The sequence below is a fragment of the Nerophis ophidion genome, linkage group LG14, assembly GCF_033978795.1.
Source record: "Nerophis ophidion isolate RoL-2023_Sa linkage group LG14, RoL_Noph_v1.0, whole genome shotgun sequence".
NCBI lineage: Eukaryota > Metazoa > Chordata > Actinopteri > Syngnathiformes > Syngnathidae > Nerophis > Nerophis ophidion.
Window position 1 is genome coordinate 17,886,075 of NC_084624.1, and position 20,525 is coordinate 17,906,599.

General features: G+C 33.8%; 1 protein-coding gene across 4 annotated transcripts in view; it reads right to left on the reverse strand.

Annotated features, from left to right (window-relative positions):
• The window catches only part of LOC133568227 (Fanconi anemia group A protein-like), a 115,465-nt gene extending 102,408 nt beyond the window's left edge, over window positions 1-13,057 (reverse strand). For all 4 annotated transcript variants that reach the window (XM_061920025.1, XM_061920026.1, XM_061920024.1 and 1 more), the window contains exon 1: window positions 12,873-13,057. In XM_061920025.1, the coding sequence (XP_061776009.1) occupies window positions 12,873-12,933 (61 nt within the window). In that variant the 5' untranslated portion in view covers window positions 12,934-13,057. The remainder of the gene's footprint in view (window positions 1-12,872) is intronic.
• Between the last annotated feature and the right edge of the window lie 7,468 nt (window positions 13,058-20,525).

Genomic DNA, 20,525 nt, shown 5'->3' on the forward strand with positions numbered 1-20,525 from the left:
CCATTCTAAAAGTCAGAAAGGAAGGAATAACATGCTAACAGTCATAAAGTAAGAAAAAGCATGCTAACAGTGATAAAACAAATAATAACATGCTCACAATCAGAAAGTAAGGAACAACATGCTAACTGAAATAAAGTGAGGAATAACATTCGGAGAGTCAGAAAAAGGAATAACAAACTAACAATCAGAAAGTTAGGAATAACATTCTAACAGTCAGTAAAAATAATTACCATTGTAAAAATCAGAAAGTAAGACATAACATGCTAACAGTCAGAAAGTAAGAAATAGCATGCTAACAGTTATAAAACAAAAAATTACATGCTCACAACCAGAAAGTAAAGAATAACATGCTAACTGACAGAAAATGAGGAATAACATTCTAACAGTCAGAAAAAGAGGAATAACATTGAAACAGACAGAAAGTAAGGATTGACATTATAACAGTCAGATTAAAAAGGAATACCATTCTAACAGTCAGAAAGTAAAGAATAACATGCTAACAGTCAGAAAGTAAGAAATAGCATGCTAACAGTTATAAAACAAAGAATAACATTCTGACAATGAGAAAGTAAGGAATAACATGCCAACTGAAAGAAAGTGAGGAATAACATTTGAACAGTCAGAAAAAAAGGAATAACAATCCAACAGTCAGAAAGTAAGGAATGACATTCTAACAGTAAGAAACTAAGGAATATAATTTTAACAGTCAGAAAGTAAGGAATAGCTTAACAGTTATAAAATGAGGAAAAACATGCTAGCAGTCAGGAAGTAAGGAATAACATGCTAACAGACAGAAAGTAAGAAATATCATGCTAACTGACAGAAAGTGAGGAATAACATTCAAACAGTCAGAAAAAGAGAAATAGCATTGTAACAGTCAAAGTAATGAGTTACATTCTAATCGTCAGAAAAAAGGAATATCATTCTAACAGACAGAAAGTAAAGAATAACATGCTAACAGTCAGAAAGTAAGGAATAACATGCTAACTGAAAGAAAGTGAGGAATAACATTCGTACAGTCAGAAAAGGAAGAATAACAATCTAACAGTCAGAAAAAAGAAATACCATTCTAACAGTCAGAAAGTAAGGAATAATATGCTAACAGTCAGAAAGTAAGAAATGGCATGCTAAAAGTTACAAAACAAAGAATAACATGCTCACAATCAGAAAGTAAAGAATAGCATGCTAACTGACAGAAAGTGAGGAATAACAATCTAACATTCATAAAAAGAGGAACAACATTATAACAGTCAGAAAGTAAGGACGGACATTCTAACAGTCAAAAGAAAGAAATACCATTCTAAAAGTCAGAAAGTAAGGAATAACATGCTAACAGTCATAAAGTAAGAAAAAGCATGCTAACAGTGATAAAACAAAGAATAACATGCTCACAATCAGAAAGTAAGGAACAACATCCTTACTGTAAGAGAGTGAGGAATAACATTTTGAGAGTCAGAAAAAGAGGGGTTACATTCAAACAGACAGAAAGTAAGGAATGACATTCTAACAGTCAGAAAAAGAGGAATAACATTCAAACAGACAGAAAATAAGGATTGACATTCTAACAGTCAGGTTGAAAAGGAATACCATTCTAACAGTCAGAAAGTAAGAAATAGCATGCTAACAGTTATAAAACAAAGAATAACATGCTGACAATCAGAAAGTAAGGAATAACATGCCAACTGAAAGAAAGTGAGAAATAACATTCGAACAGTCAGAAAAAGAGGAATAACATGCTGACAGTCAGAAAGTAACAAATAACATGCTAACAGTCAGAAAGTAAGAAATAGAATGCTAACAGTTTTAAAACAAAGAATAAGATGCTGACAATCAGAAAGTAAGGAATAACATGCCAACTGAAAGAAAGTGAGAAATAACATTCGAACAGTCAGAAAAAGAGGAATAACATGCTGACAGTCAGAAAGTAAGAAATAAAATGCTAACAGTTATAAAACAAAAAAAATAACATGTCCACAATCAGAAAGTAACGGATAACATGCTAACAAACAGAAAGTGAGGAATAACATTCAAACAGTCAGAAAAAGAAGAATAGCATTGTAACAGTCAGAAAGTAAGGAATTACATTCTAATAGTCAGAAAAAAGGAATATCATTCTAACAGTCAGAAAGTAAAGAATAACATGCTAACAGTCAGAAAGTAAAGTGAGGAATAACATTCGTACAGTCAGAAAAAGAGGAATGACAATCTAACAGTCAGAAAAAAGAAATACCATTCTAACAGTCAGAAAGTAAGGAATAACATGCTAACAGTCAGAAGGTTAGAAATGGCATGCTAAAAGTTACAAAACAAAGAAACCCATGCTCACAATCAGAAAGTAAGGAATAGCATGCTAACTGACAGAAAGTGAGAAATAACAATCTAACAGTCAGAAAAAGAGGAACAACATTATAACACTCAGAAATTAAGGAAAGACATTCTAACAGTCAGAAAAAAGAAATACCATTCTAAAAGTCAGAAAGTAAGGAATAACATGCTAACAGTCATAAAGTAAGAAAACGCATGCTAACAGTGATAAAACAAATAATAACATGCTCACAATCAGAAAGTAAGGAACCTCGTGCTAACTGAAAGAAAGTGAGGAATAACATTCGGAGAGTGAGAAAAAGAGGAATAACAAACCAACAATCAGAAAGTTAGTAATGACATTCTAACAATCAAAAAAAAGAATTACCATTCTAAAGGTCAGAAAGTAAGGCATAACATGCTAACAGTCAGAAAGTAAGAAATAGCATGCTAACAGTTATAAAACAAAAAATTACATGCTCACAACCAGAAAGTAAAGAATAACATGCTAACTGACAGAAAATGAGGAATAACATTCTAACAGTCAGAAAAAGAGGAATAACATTGAAACAGACAGAAAGTAAAGATTGACATTCTAACAGTCAGATTAAAAAGGAATACCATTCTAACAGTCAGAAAGTAACGAATAACATGCTAACAGTCAGAAAGTAAGAAATAGCATGCAAACAGTTATAAAACAAAGAATAACATGCTGACAATCAGAAAGTAAGGAATAACATGCCAACTGAAAGAAAGTGAGGAATAACTTTTGAACAGTCAGAAAGTAAGGAATGACATTCTAACAGTAAGAAATTAGGGAATATCATTTTAACAGTCAGAAAATAAGGAATAGCTTAACAGTTATAAAATAAGGAAAAACATGCTAGCAGTCAGGAAGTAAGGAATAACATGCTAACAGACAGAAAGTAAGAAATAGCATGCTAACTGACTGAAAGTGAGGAATAACATTTGAACAGTCAGAAAAAGAGGAATAAAAGGCTGACAGTCAGAAAGTAAGAAATAGCATGCTAACAGTTACAAAACAAAAAATAACATGTTCACAATCAGAAAGTAAAGAATAACATGCTAACTGACAGAAAGTGAGGAATATCATTCAAACAGTCAGAAAAAGAGGAATAGCATTTTAACAGTCAGAAAGTAAGGAATTACATTCTGATAGTCAGAAAAAAGGAATATCATTCTAACAGACAGAAAGTAAAGAATAACATGCTAACAGTCAGAAAGTAAGGAATTACATTCTAATAGTCATAAAAAAGGAATATCATTCTAACAGACAGAAAAAGGGGAATAACTCTAACAGACAGAAAAAAGAAATACCATTCTAACAGTCAGAAAGTAAGGAATAACATGCTAACAGTCAGAAAGTAAGAAATGGCATGCTAAAAGTTACAAAACAAAGAATAACTTGCTCACAATCAGAAAGTAAGGAATAGCATGCTAACTGGCAGAAAGTGAGGAATAACAATCTAACAGTCAGAAAAAGAGGAACAACATTATAACAGTCAGAAAGTAAGGAAGGACATGCTAACACTCAGAAAAAGAGGAATAACATTCAAACAGACAGAAAGTAAGGAATGACATTCTAACAGTCAGAAAAAGAGGAATAACATTCAAACAATCAGAAAGTAAGGAATTACATTCTAATAGTCAGAAAAAAGGAATATCATTCTAACAGTCAGAAAGTAAAGAATAACATGCTAACAGTCAGAAAAAGAGAATAACAATCTAACAGTCACAAAAAAGAAATACAATTCTAACAGTCAGAAAGTAAGGAATAACATGCTAACAGTCAGAAAGTAAGAAATGGCATGCTAAAAGTTACAAAACAAAGAATAACATGCTCACAATCAGAAAGTAAGGAATAGCATGCTAACTGACAGAAAGTGAGGAATAACAATCTAACAGTCAGAAAAAGAGGAACATTAAACAGTCAGAAAGTAAGGAAGGACATTCTAGCAGTCGGAGAACAAGGAATAACATGCTATCAGTCAGGAAGTAAGGAATAACATGCTAACAGGCAGAAAGTAAGAAATAACATGCTAACAGTGATAAAACAAAGAATAACATGCTCACAATCAGAAAGTAAGGAATAACATGCTAACAGTCAGAAAAAAGGAATACCATTCACACAGTCAGAAAGTAAGGAATAACATGCTAACTGACAGCAAGCATGGAATAACATTCTAACAGTCGGAGAATAAGGAGTATGTCAGGAAGTAAGGAATAGCTTGCTAACAGTTATAAAACAAGGATTAACATGTTAACTGTCAGAAAGTAAGGAATAGCAACATGCTAACTGTCAGAAAGTATGGAATAAAATTCTAGCAGTCAGAGAATGAGGAATATAATTCCAGCAGTCAGAGAATAAGGGAAATAATAAACAGTCACAAACTAAGGAATACCATGCTAACAGTCAGAAAGTAATGAATAACATCCCGACTGTCACAAAGTAATGAATAACATGCTAACAGTCACAAAGTAAGGAATAACATGCTAACAGTCACAAAGTAATGAATAACATGCCAACAGTCACAAAGTAAGGAATAACATGCTAAATTAGCATGTTATTTCTTACTTTGTGAGTGCTAGCATTGATAACAGTCACAAAGTAAGGAATAACATGCTAGTAATCACAAAATAATGAATAACATGCTAACAGTCACAAAGTAAGGAATAACATGCTAACAGTCACAAAGTAAGGAATAACATGCCAACAGTCACAAAGTAAGGAATAACATGCTAACAGTCACAAAGTAAGGAATAACATGCTGAATTAGCATGTTATTTCTTACTTTGTGAGTGCTAGCATTGATAACAGTCACAAAGTAAGGAATAACATGCTAGTAATCACAAAATAATGAATAACATGCTAACAGTCACAAAGTAAGGAATAACATGCCAACAGTCACAAAGTAAGGAATAACATGCTAAATTAGCATGTTATTTCTTACTTTGTGAGCGCTAGCATTGATAACAGTCACAAAATAAGGAATAACATGCTAGTAATCACAAAATAGTGAATAACATGCTAACAGTCACAAAGTAAGCAATAACATGCTAACAGTTACAAAGTAAGAAATAACATGCCAACAGTCACAAAGTAAGGAATAACATGCTAAATTAGCATGTTATTTCTTACTTTGTGAGTGCTAGCATTGATAACAGTCACAAAGTAAGGAATAACATGCTAGTAATCACAAAATAATGAATAACATGCTAACAGTCACAAAGTAAGCAATAACATGCTAACAGTTACAAAGTAAGAAATAACATGCCAACAGTCACAAAGTAAGGAATAACATGCTAAATTAGCATGTTATTTCTTACTTTGTGAGTGCTAGCATTGATAACAGTCACAAAGTAAGGAATAGCATGCTAGTAATCACAAAATAATGAATAACATGCCAACAGTCACAAAGTAAGGAATAAGATGCTAACAGTCACAGAGTTATAATAAGATGCTAACAGTCAGAGTTATAAAAAGATGCTAACAGTCACATAGTTATAATAAGATGCTAACAGTCAGAGTTATAAGATGCTAACAGTCAGAAAGTAAGCAATAAGAGGCTAACAGTCACAGAGTTATAATAAAATGTCAACAGTAACAAAGTAAGCAATAAAATGCTAACAGTCACAGAGTTTAAATAAGATGCTACCAGTCACAAAATTATAATAAGATGCTAGCAGTCACAGTTAATAAGATGCTAACAGTCAAAGAGTTATAATAAGATGCTAACAGTCAGAGTTATAATAAGATGCTAACAGTCACAAAGTAAGCAATAAGATGCTAACAGTCACAGAGTTATAAGATGCTAACAGTCACAGAGTTATAAGATGTTAACAGTCACAGAGTTATAATAAGATGCTAACAGTCAGAGTCATAATAAGATGCTAACAGTCACAAAGTAAGCAATAGGATGCTAACAGTCACAGAGTTATAATAACATGCTAACAGTCAGAGTTATAATAAGATGCTAACAGTAACAAAGTAAGCAATGAGATGCTAACAGTCACAGAGTTATAATAAGATGCTAACAGTCACAGTTATAATAAGATGCTAACAGTCAGTTATGATAAGATGCTAACAGTCAAAAAGTAAGCAATAAGATGCTAACAGTCACAAAGTTATAATAAGATGCTAACAGTCAGTTTTAATGAGATGTTAACAGTCAAGGAGTTATAATAAGATGCTAACCGTCACAGTTATAATAAGATGCTAACAGTCACAAAGTCATAATAAGATGCTAACAGTCAGAGTTATAATAAGATGCTAACAGTCACAGAGTTATAATAAGATGCTAACAGTCACAGAGTTATAATAAGATACTAACAGTCACAGAGTTATAATAAGATACTAACAGTCACAGAGTTATATTAAGATGCTAACAGTCACAGAGTTAATAAGATGCTAACAGTCACAAAGTAGCAATAAAATGCTAACAGTCACAAAGTTATAATAAGATGCTAAAAGTCAGAGTTATAATAAGATGCTAACAGTCACAAAGTAAGCAATAAGATGCTAACAGTCACAGACTTAAAATAAGATGGTAACAGTCACAGAGTTATAATAATATGCTAACAGTCACAGAGTTAGAATAAGATGCTAACAGTCAGACTTATAATAAAATGCTAACAGTCACAAAGTAAGCAATAAGATGCTAACAGTCACAGAGTTATAAGATGCTAATAGTCAGAGTTATTATAAGATGCTAACAGTCACAGTTATAAGATGCTAACAGTCAGAGTTATGATAAGATGCTAACAGTCACAAAGTAAGCAATAAGATGCTAGCAGTCAGAGTTATAATAATATGCTAACAGTCACAGAGTTATAATAAGATGCTAACAGTCACAGAGTTATAATACTGTAAGATGCTAACAGTCAGAGTTATAATAAGATGCTAACAGTCACAAAGTAAGCAATAAAATGCTAACAGTCACAGAGTTATAATAAGATGCTAACAGTCAGAGTTATAATAAGATGCTAACAGTCACAAAGTAAGCAATAAGATGCTAACAGTCACAGACTTAAAATAAGATGGTAACAGTCACAGAGTTACAATAATATGCTAACAGTCACAGAGTTAGAATAAGATGCTAACAGTCAGACTTATAATAAAATGCTAACAGTCACAAAGTAAGCAATAAGATGCTAACAGTCACAGAGTTATAAGATGCTAATAGTCAGAGTTATTATAAGATGCTAACAGTCACAGTTATAAGATGATAACAGTCAGAGTTATGATAAGATGCTAACAGTTACAAAGTAAGCAATAAGATGCTGACAGTCAGAGTTATAATAATATGCTAACAGTCACAGAGTTATAATAAGATGTTAACAGTCACAGAGTTATAATACTGTAAGATGCTAACAGTCAGAGTTATAATAAGATGCTAACAGTCACAAAGTAAGCAATAAAATGCTAACAGTCACAGAGTTATAATAAGATGCTAACAGTCACAAAGTAAGCAATAAGATGCTAACAGTCAGAGTTATAATAATATGCTAACAGTCACAGAGTTATAATAAGATGCTAACAGTCACAGAGTTATAATACTGTAAGATGCTAACAGTCAGAGTTATAATAAGATGCTAACAGTCACAAAGTAAGCAATAAAATGCTAACAGTCACAGAGTTATAATAAGATGCTAACAGTCACAAAGTAAGCAATAAAATGCTAACAGTCACAGAGTTATAATAAGATGCTAACAGTCAGAGTTATAATAAGATGCTAACAGTCAGAAAGTAAGCAATAAGATGCTAACAGTCACAGACTTAAAATAAGATGGTAACAGTCACAGAGTTATAATAATATGCTAACAGTCACAGTTAGAATAAGATGCTAAAAGTCAGACTTATAATAAAATGCTAACAGTCACAAAGTAAGCAATAAGATGCTAACAGTCACAGAGTTATAAGATGCTAATAGTCAGAATTATTATAAGATGCTAACAGTCACAGTTATAAGATGCTAACAGTCAGAGTTATGATAAGATGCTAACAGTCACAAAGTAAGCAATAAGATGCTAACAGTCAGAGTTATAATAATATGCTAACAGTCACAGAGTTATAATAAGATGCTAACAGTCACAGAGTTATAATACTGTAAGATGCTAACAGTCAGAGTTATAATAAGATGCTAACAGTCACAAAGTAAGCAATAAAATGCTAACAGTCACAGAGTTATAATAAGATGCTAACAGTCAGAGTTGTAATAAGATGCTAACAGAGTTATAATACTGTAGGATGCTAACAGTCAGAGTTATAATAAGATGCTAACAGACACAAAGTAAGCAATAAAATGCTAACAGTCACAGAGTTATAATAAGATGCTAACAGTCAGAGTTGTAATAAGATGCTAACAGTAACAAAGTAAGCAATAAGATGCTAACAGTCACAGAGTTATAATAAGATGCTAACAGTCACAAAGTTAATAAGATGCTAACAGTCACAGAGTTATAATAAGATTTTAACAGTCACAAAGTAAGCAATAAGATGCTAACAGTCACAGAGTTATAAGATGCTAACAGTCAGAGTTATAATAAAATGCTAACAGTCAGAGTTATAATAAGATGCTAACAGTCACAAAGCAAGCAATAAGATGCTAACAGTCACAGACTTATAATAAGATGCTAACAATCACAAAGTTATAATAAGATGCTAACAGTCACAGAGTTATAATAAGATGCTAACAGTCACAAAGTTATAATAAGATGCTAACAGTTAGAGTTATAATAAGATGCTAACAGTCACAAAGTAAGCAATAAGATGCTAACAGTCACAGACTTATAAGATGCTAACAGTCACAAAGTTATAATAAGATGCTAACAGTCACAGAGTGATAATAAGATGCTAACAGTCAGAGTTATAATAAGATGCTAACAGCAACAAAGTGAGCAATAAGATGCTAACAGTCACAGAGTTAATAAGATGCTAACAGTCACAGAGTTATAATAAGATGCTAACAGTCACAGAGTTATAATAAGATGCTAACAGTCAGAGTTATAATAAGATGCTAACAGTCAGACTTATAAGATGCTAACAGTAAGAAAGTAAGCAATAAGATGCTAACAGTCACAGAGTTATAATAAAATGCTAACAATCACAAAGTAAGCAATAAGATGCTAACAGTCACAGAGTTATAATAAGATGCTAACAGTCACAGAGTTATAATAAGATGCTAACAGTCAGAGTTATAATAAGATGCTAACAGTCAGACTTATAAGATGCTAACAGTAAGAAAGTAAGCAATAACATGCTAACAGTCACAGAGTTATAATAAAATGCTAACAATCACAAAGTAAGCAATAAGATGCTAACAGTCACAAAGTTATAATAAGATGCTAACAGTCAGAGTTATAATAAGATGCTAACAGTCACAAAGTAAACAATAAGATGCTAACAGTCACAGACTTATAAGATGCTAACAGTCACAGAGTTATAATAAGATGCTAACCGTCACAGACTTATAATAAGATGGTAACAGTCACAAAGTAAGCAATAAGATGCTAAAAGTCACAGACTTATAATAAGATGCTAACAGGAACAGTTATAATAAGATGCTAACAGTCACAGTTATAATAAGATGCTAATAGTCAGAGTTATGATAAGATGCTAACAGTCACAAAGTAAGCAATAAGATGCTAACAGTCACAGAGTTTTAATAAGATGCTAACAGACACAGTTATAATAAGATGCTAACAGTCAGAGTTATAATAGGATGCTAAGTCACAGAGTTATAATAGGATGCTAACAGTCACAGTTATAATAAGATGCTAACAGTCACAGAGTTATAATAAGATAATAACAGTCACAGAGTTATAATAAGATGCTAACAGTATCAGAGTTAAAATAAGGTGCTAACAGTCAGTTATAATAAGATGCTAACAGTCACAGTTAAAATAAGATGCTGACAGTCACAGAGTTACAGTATAATAAGATGCTAACAGTCACAGAGTTATAAGAAGATGCTAACAGTCAAAGTATTAATAAGATGCTAACAGTCACATAATTATAATTAAATGTTAACAGTCAGTTATAATTAGATGATAACAGTCACAGAGTTATAAGATGCTAACAGTCAGAGTTATAATATGATGCTAACAGTCACAAAGTTATAATAAGATGCTAACAGTCAGAGTTATAATAAGATGCTAACAGTCACAGAGTTATAATAAGATGCTAACAGTAACAGAGTTAAAATAAGGTGCTAACAGTCAGTTATAATAAGATGCTAACAGTCACAGTTAAAATAAGATGCTGACAGTCACAGAGTTACAGTATAATAAGATGCTAACAGTCACAGAGTTATAAGAAGATGCTAACAGTCAAAGTATTAATAAGATGCTAACAGTCAGAGCTATAATAAGATGCTAACAGTCACATAATTATAATTAAATGTTAACAGTCAGTTATAATTAGATGATAACAGTCACAGAGTTATAAGATGCTAACAGTCAGTTATAATAAGATGCTAACAGTCACAAAGTTATAATAAGATGCTAACAGTCAGAGTTATAATAAGATGCTAACAGTCACAAAGTAAGCAATAAGATGCTAACAGTCAGAGTTATAATAATATGCTAACAGTCACAGAGTTATAATAAGATGCTAACAGTCACAAAGTAAGCAATAAATAAAATGCTAACAGTCACAGAGTTATAATAAGATGCTAACAGTCACAAAGTAAGCAATAAAATGCTAACAGTCACAGAGTTATAATAAGATGCTAACAGTCACATAATTATAATTAAATGTTAACAGTCAGTTATAATTAGATGATAACAGTCACAGAGTTATAAGATGCTAACAGTCAGTTATAATAAGATGCTAACAGTCACAAAGTTATAATAAGATGCTAACAGTCAGACTTATAATAAAATGCTAACAGTCACAAAGTAAGCAATAAGATGCTAACAGTCACAGACTTATAAGATGCTAACAGTCACAAAGTTATAATAAGATGCTAACAGTCACAAAGTTATAATAAGATGCTAACAGTCACAGAGTGATAATAAGATGCTAACAGTCAGAGTTATAATAAGATGCTAACAGCAACAAAGTGAGCAATAAGATGCTAACAGTCACAGAGTTAATAAGATGCTAACAGTCACAGAGTTATAATAAGATGCTAACAGTCACAGAGTTATAATAAGATGCTAACAGTCAGAGTTATAATAAGATGCTAACAGTCAGACTTATAAGATGCTAACAGTAAGAAAGTAAGCAATAAGATGCTAACAGTCACAGAGTTATAATAAAATGCTAACAATCACAAAGTAAGCAATAAGATGCTAACAGTCACAAAGTTATAATAAGATGCTAACAGTCAGAGTTATAATAAGATGCTAACAGTCACAAAGTAAACAATAAGATGCTAACAGTCACAGACTTATAAGATGCTAACAGTCACAAAGTTATAATAAGATGCTAACAGTCACAGAGTTATAATAAGATGCTAACCGTCACAGACTTATAATAAGATGGTAACAGTCACAAAGTAAGCAATAAGATGCTAAAAGTCACAGACTTATAATAAGATGCTAACAGGAACAGTTATAATAAGATGCTAACAGTCACAGTTATAATAAGATGCTAATAGTCAGAGTTATGATAAGATGCTAACAGTCACAAAGTAAGCAATAAGATGCTAACAGTCACAGAGGTTTAATAAGATGCTAACAGACACAGTTATAATAAGATGCTAACAGTCAGAGTTATAATACGATGCTAAGTCACAGAGTTATAATAGGATGCTAACAGTCACAGTTATAATAAGATGCTAACATTCACAGAGTTATAATAAGATAATAACAGTCACAGAGTTATAATAAGATGCTAACAGTATCAGAGTTAAAATAAGGTGCTAACAGTCAGTTATAATAAGATGCTAACAGTCACAGTTAAAATAAGATGCTGACAGTCACAGAGTTACAGTATAATAAGATGCTAACAGTCACAGAGTTATAAGAAGATGCTAACAGTCAAAGTATTAATAAGATGCTAACAGTCACATAATTATAATTAAATGTTAACAGTCAGTTATAATTAGATGATAACAGTCACAGAGTTATAAGATGCTAACAGTCAGAGTTATAATATGATGCTAACAGTCACAAAGTTATAATAAGATGCTAACAGTCAGAGTTATAATAAGATGCTAACAGTCAGAGTTATAATAAGATGCTAACAGTAACAGAGTTAAAATAAGGTGCTAACAGTCAGTTACAATAAGATGCTAACAGTCACAGTTAAAATAAGATGCTGACAGTCACAGAGTTACAGTATAATAAGATGCTAACAGTCACAGAGTTATAAGAAGATGCTAACAGTCACATAATTATAATTAAATGTTAACAGTCAGTTATAATTAGATGATAACAGTCACAGAGTTATAAGATGCTAACAGTCAGTTATAATAAGATGCTAACAGTCACAAAGTTATAATAAGATGCTAACAGTCAGAGTTATAATAAGATGCTAACAGTCACAAAGTAGGCGGGGCCAGTGAGGAACACCTTTCTTGTTAAGTCAGCCGTCAACTTACCAAGAAGGCTTGAAAGACTTCTTTTCTGACGGGCCGAGTCACACGAAGCACTCAGCGACATTTCACGTCAACGTCTTGATTTTCGTTAGCCAATAACCCGTGGAGAAGGTTACATAAACACACTTTGTCTGGATTTTACACAAGCGACTGCAACCCTGCTGACGTGCTCGTCCTCCATGTTTCTCTTCTCCCGCCCTTATTTCTCATTGGTCAATGCCTCAGCCAATCAGAGAAGAACAATGACGGCCAAATAAAAAATAACCCGGTGTTGTTGTTTTGTCTGAAGCCCGGCGCGCACACACACACACGCACGCACGCACACGTAAATGCATTTTGGATATTTCATGTGTGTATTAATTGTTCTTTTGGTGTATTGTGTGTTCTAAGTAAATACAAAAATGTGCCAAATCAGCCGGAAATGACACAGCAACGTCATTGAGACGAGCGCCCTGTAGCAGAAGTGACGTCAGATGTGTTTACATCTGTATAAACATATTTAAACAACTTTCTATATATTTGTAGATTTTTTTTTGTATGTGCATTCTTTTTTTGTTTGTTTAAAAAGTGTCATTAAATTTGAAGATGTGTAAATAAGTGTATGTTTCTTTCAACTACTGTTGTGGTGAACTGATACTGTCATTGCTTTTCCGCCCGATTGTAGCTGAGATAGGCGCCAGCGCCCCCCGCGACCCCAAAAGGGAATAAGCGGTAGAAAATGGATGGATGGCATTCATCCCTCCATTTACTTCCTTTTGTCCCTTTGGATATTTCATGTGTGTGTTCATTGTTCTTGTGGTATGTTGTTTGTTCTAAGACAAAGAAAAACAACAGTAAACAAAAAAAAAGTGCGAAATCTGCCGGATATGATACAGCAGGGGTTACCAACGCGGTGCCCGTAAGGACCAGATGAGTCGCCCGCTGGCCTGTTCTAAAAATAGCTCAAATAGCAGCACTTACCAGTGAACTGCCTCTATTTTTTAAATTTTATTTATTTACTAGCGAGCTGGTCTCGCTTTGCTCGACATTTTTATTTCTAAGTGAGACACAACTCAAATATAATTTGAAAATCCAAGAAAATATTTTAAAGACTTGGTCTTCACTTGTTTAAGTAAATTCTTCTTTTTTTTTTTTTTTACTTTGCTTCTTATAACTTTCAGAAAGACAATTTTAGAGAAAAAATACAACCTTAAAAATGATTTTTGAGTTTTTAAACACACATACCTTTTTGCCTTTTAAATTTCTTCCTCTTCCTTCCTGACAATTTAAATCAATGTTCAAGTAAATTTATTTTATTGTAAAGAATGATAAATACATTTCAATTTAATTCTTCATTTTAGCTTCTGTTTTTTTGACGAAGAATATTTGTGAAATATTTCTTCAAACTTATTATGATTAAAATTCCCAAAAAATATTCTGGAAAATCTAGAAAATTTGTAGAATCAAATTTAAATCTTATTTCAAAGTCTTTTGAAATTATTTTAAATTTTTTGTTCTGGAAGATGTAGAAGAAATAATGATTTGTCTTTGTTGTAAATATAGCTTGGTCCAAATTGTTACATATTCCAACAAAGTGCAGATTGGATTTTCACCTATTTAAAAAATGTCATCAAATTCAAAAATTAGTCTTAAGCAGGAAAAATTACTAATGATGTTCCATAAATTCTTTTTTTATTTTTTTCAAAAAGATTCGAATCAGCTAGTCTTTCTCTTCTTTTTTTCGGTTGAATTTTGAATTTTAAAGAGTCGAAATTGAAGATAAGCTATGTTTCAAATTTTCATTTTCATTTTTTTCCTGTTTTCTCCTCTTTAAAACCATTCAATTAAGTGTTTTTTTTTCATCATTTATTCTCTACAAAAAACCTTCCGTAGAAGGAAAAAAAATGTACGACAGAATGACAGACAGAAATACCCTTTTTTTTTTTTATATTTATCAGTTTAGATATATGTATATATATATGTATACTTAATGTGAAAAATCATTGAGATGATCAGTGTTTCCACAAAGATAAATATCATTAATTATTAATAATAACAGAGTTAAAGGTAAATTGAGCAAATTGGCTATTTCTGGCAATTTATTTAAGTGTGTATCAAACTGGTAGCCCTTCGCATTAATCAGTACCCAAGAAGTAGCAGTTGGTTTAAAGTGACGTCAGATTAGACGACTGTGTTTGTTTACATCTGTATAAACGTATTCAAACAACCTTCTATATACTAGTAGATTTTTTTGTGTGTGTGAAATATTTTTTTGTTTACAAAGTGTCATTAAATTTGAAAATGTGTACATATGTTTCTTTCAACTACTGTGCTTTTGTTTATCCATCCATTTTCTTCTTCTTCTCCCTTTCAGGGTCGCGGGGGAGGGGGCCTGCAGCGTTTTAGTGCCTGGAAAATGTTAGTTGACGGGGGAAAATATAGTTTTTGTTTTAGTATGTTTTAATGTTTTTTTTGTTTGAGGACAAACATAACATAAACTTTCCCAAACTGTTTAATATGTTTGTGTGTATGCTTCACTGATGAAAGTATTTGGTGAACATTTTTTAGTCCTAATTATTTCAGCGGTTCTTGAACTCACCATAAAGTGGACAGTTTGTTTACATGTAAAATCTTCCACTCTTTCTTTGTCTCATTTTGTCCACCAAAAATTTAATGCTGTGCGTGAATGCACAAAGGTGCGCTTTTTTGATGTTATTGACATGCTGGAGTGCTAATCAGGCATATTTGAACAGCGCATGACTAAAAGCTAATTCATGCTTGCATGCTATTTAGGTTAACTGTATGTACATATTGCATCATTATGAATCATATGTAGGTATATTTGAGCTCATTTGATATCCTTTACTTTTATCCTCTTTGTATATAATTTAGTTTTGCATGTCTCATGCAGGACACATTATTTGTATGTAATATCGGCTGCATTTCTAGAAGGTGTTTGTATGCCACGTTGTTCCAGACCACAGCAAACATTACCCAGCTTGCCAAAGATTGTAATGATTCCATTAAAAGAAGACAGCCTGCAGTTTTCTTTAACTTGGACACACACATTTATATCTTAGGCCATTAAAGGCCTACTGAAATGAGATTTTCTGATTTAAAAGGGGATAGCAGGTGCATTCTATGTGTCATACTTGATCATTTCGCGATATTGCCATATTTTTGCTGAAAGGATTTAGTAGAGAACATCGACGATAAAGTTCGCAACTTTGGGTCGCTAATAAAAAAGCCTTGCCTGTACCGGATGTAGCAGACGATGTGCGCGTGACGTCACGGGTAGTGGAGCTCCTCACATCCTCACATTGTTTACAATCATGGCCACCAGCAGCGAGAGCGATTCGGACCAAGAAAGCGACGATTTCCCCATTAATTTGAGCGAGGATGAAAGATTCGTGGATGAGGATAGTGAGAGTGAAGGACTAAAGGACTAAAAAAAAAAAAAAGACAGGGCAGTGGGATTCAGATGTTATTAGACACATGTACTAGGATAATTATGGAAAATCCCTTATCTGCTTATTGTGTTACTAGTGTCTTAGGGAGATTATACTGTCATACCTGAAAGTCGGAAGGGTGTAGCCACGGGTGTGGTGACCGCCAGTGTCTCTGAGGGAAGCCACACAGCTGCCTCTTTGACAGGTGCACTAGGAAGGACGCAAGCTCCACTCATGTCTACGGTAAGAGCCAACTTATTACCACAATTTTCTCACCGAAAGCTGCCGGTTGACATGTGGTCGGGAACCATGTTCGCTTGACCGCTCTGTTCCATAGTAAAGCTTCACCTTCGGGAATGTAAACAAGGAAACACCGGCTGTGTTTGTGTTGCTAAAGGCAGCTGTAAGACACCGCTTCCCACCTACAAACCCCGTTTCCATATCAGTTGGGAAATTGTGTTAGATGTAAATATAAACGGAATACAATGATTTGCAAATCCTTTTCAACCCATATTCAGTTGAATGCACTACAAAGACAAGATATTTGATGTTCAAACTCATTATTTTTTTTATTTTTTTTTGCAAATAATAATTAACTTAGAATTTCATGGCTGCAACACGTGCCAAAGTAGTTGGGAAAGGGCATGTTCACCACTGCGTTACATCACTTTTTCTTTTAACAACACTCAATAAACGTTTGGGAACTGAGGAAACTAATTGTTGAAGCTTTGAAAGTGGATTTCTTTCTCATTTTTGTTTAATGTAGAGCTTCAGTCATTCAACAGTCCGGGGTCGCCGCTGTCGTATTTTACGCTTCATAATGCGCCACACATTTTCCATGGGAGACAGGTCTGGACTGCAGGCGGGCCAAGGAAGTACCCGCACTCTTTTACTACGAAACCAAGCTGTTGTAACACGTGGCTTAGCATTGTCTTGCTGAAATAATCAGTCTCCCATCGAAAATGTGTGGCGCATTATGAAGCGTAAAATAAGACAACAAGACTGTTGAACAATTTAAGCTGTACATCAAGCAAGAATGGCAAATAATTCCACTTTCAAAGCTTCAACAAATCAATCAATCAATCAATGTTTACTTATATAGCCCTAAATCACTAGTGTCTCAAAGGGCTGCACAAACCACTACGACATCCTCGGTAGGCCCACATAAGGGCAAGGAAAAATTCACACCCTGTGGGACGTTGGTGACAATGATGACTATGAGAACCTTGGAGAGGAGGAAGGCAATGGATGTGGAGCGGGTCTAACATGATACTGTGAAAGTTCAATCCATAATGGATCCAACACAGTCGCAAGAGTCCAGTCCAAAGCGGATCCAACACAACAGCGAGAGTCCCGTTCACAGCGGACACAGCAGGAAAACATCCCAAGCGGAGGCGGATCTGCAGCGCAGAGATGTCCCCAGCCGATACACAGGCAAGCAGTACATGGCCACCGGATCGGACCGGACCCCCTCCACAAGGGAGAGTGGGACATAGGAGAAAAAGAAAAGAAACGGCAGATCAACTGGTCTAAAAAGGGGGTCTGTTTAAAGGCTAGAGTATACAAATGAGTTTTAAGGTGAGACTTAAATGCTTCTACTGAGGTGGCATCTCAAACTTTTACCGGGAGGGCATTCCAGAGTACTGGAGCCCGAAATGAAAACGCTCTATAGCCCACAGACTTTTTTTGGGCTTTGGGAATCACTAATAAACCGGAGTCCTTTGAACGCAGATTTCTTGCCGGGACATATGGTACAATACAATCGGCCAGATAGGATGGAGCTAGACCGTGTAGTATTTTATACGTAAGTAGTAAAACCTTATATAAATAAATAGTTTCCTCAGTTCCCAAACGTTTATTGAGTGTTGTTAAAAGAAAAGGTGATGTAACACAGTGGTGAACATGCCCTTTCCCAACTACTTTGGCACGTGTTGCAGCCATGAAATTCTAAGTTAATTATTATTTGCAAAAGAGAAAAAAGTTTATGAGTTTGAACATCAAATATCTTGTCTTTGTAGTGCATTCAACTGAATATGGGTTGAAAAGGATTTGCAAATCATTGTATTCCGTTTATATTTACATCTAACACAATTTCCCAACTCATATGGAAATGGGGTTTATATTTGTTGTAACAAACACAACAAAAAAAGTTAAATCTACTGGCTTTTCTATGGTGTGTAAATCATGCATTATTGCCTATTTGTCCACAGAAACATGTTCTATTGTACTTATCTATTGAACATTGTTATTCCATAAGAATTGAAGTACTTCACGAATTGTACATTTTTTTTTATTCACAATGGGTAAATTATGGCAGAGGCCATTGTTTAGTTTATACTTTTGTATTAGAGAACAATGTTCAGAGGTTTGCTGTTTTTCCATCTGTGAGTTCTTGGATAATAGATCAATATGTGGACTGCGATAAGTAAACATCCCGTATCCATGTCAACAACACATTTTATGAGCTGTTGCTGTCACATGGATTTGAGTGGAAACAAGCCGGGGCGTATCTAATTGCGTTGTTAGGAATGTGAACCAGCTGTAAAATTACCAGGCGGAGTCTGCGTTGGGTTTCAAAGAAAAACGCATTAACAAAAAGCCCAAAGTTACATAACCCTCCTTTTACTTAACACTCAGTAAAAGCTTCAGAGAGCATGCTGGATAAAACCTGATTATGTCGCAAATGGAACACTTCCTACAGAATACCACATAAAAGTATACCAGGGGTTGGCATTTTGTGGGGAATGGGCCATTTTGAGCCAATTTCCCACAAAAGTTAACCCACCAAGAGCTGCAAACTCTGTTTGAGCAAAATGACAATAACACTTTTTAGTTTCATTACATTTAAGCTCCAGTATTTATGAAATCAAACACTAGGGAACCTATGGCTCGCGAGCCAGATGTGGCTCTTTTGATGACTGCAACTGGCTCTCGGATAAATGTGAGCTGACATTGCTCAACATGATAAGTAATGAATAATTCCACTTGTAATAAGTGTTAAAAATAAATGTTCAAAACATAATACATTCTCATGCATTTTTAGTCCATCCATCCGTTTACTACCGCACATGTTCAAGAAGTTGCGTTAAGAAGTTATTTATTTATTATTGGTTAGTGTGGGGCTAGTCCTCCTGGGGGTTCTTCAGACCACCAAGCACCGACATGAGAGCCCGTTTCAGGGCTACGCTATTGTTTTATTTTTCAACAAGTCTCTCAGTTGCTTTCCAGCAATTGTATTTTTCTCTTTCGTTCTCGCTCGCGCTCTGGCTCCAGCCCCAACCCCCGTCTCTCCTCCTGGCTGCTGCTTATAACAGAGCGACAGGTGATTAGATATCAAGGCCCAGGTGGGCCATCTACGCAGCTCTCGCTGATTTCGAGGCCGGTCCTGGCACACCCCGGTTCGCTGAAGGCCCGCGGGCCACGCCCCTCCACAGTTTTTTATACACTTTGATTTCTATTTTACTGTTTTAATTGATTTTACCCTTTAAAATAGTTTTTAATCATATTTGTTTTTATATTGTTTTTATTAGTTTTATATTTATTTTTTGTTTTTATTCAGTCATTGGTGGAGCATAATATATATATATATATATATATATATATTTTTTTTTTTTACAATCGTTTTTAACATGGCTGTGCAGCACTTTGGAAACGTTATTGTTGTTTAAATGTGCTATATAAATAAAGTGGATTGGTTTGGCTTGGATGTGCCAAAGTAGTTGGGAAAGGGCATGTTCACCACTGTGTTACATCACCTTTTCTTTTAACAACACTCAATAAACGTTTGGGAACTGAGAAAACTAATTGTTGAAGCTTTGAAAGTGGAATTCTTTCCCAAACTATGAAAAAAAACTGCGATTTATAATCGAAAAATATGGTAATTGGTATACAAATGATAATAAAACCTTTACATAAATAATAGGAATATATCAAAATTATTTGTAATTAATCATTCGTACCAATGGACATAAATAAAACAATGCAAGTGTGTCACTTAAAATAACGCTTAAACAATTTTTTTTTGTATGAGATATTGTTTTGCAACAGCTTCAAGTAAAAATGGCTTGAAAAACTATTCATACGCCTTCCACATATTGTTACACACTTTTTATTGCACACAACTGAAGCAGAAGGAAAACTATTTCCCGTTTTTTTTTTTTTACTAATAAGAACTGCTCAGCATTGTGTGAAAAAGAGGAAGTTGTAGAGAAACACCACATTTAAGAAC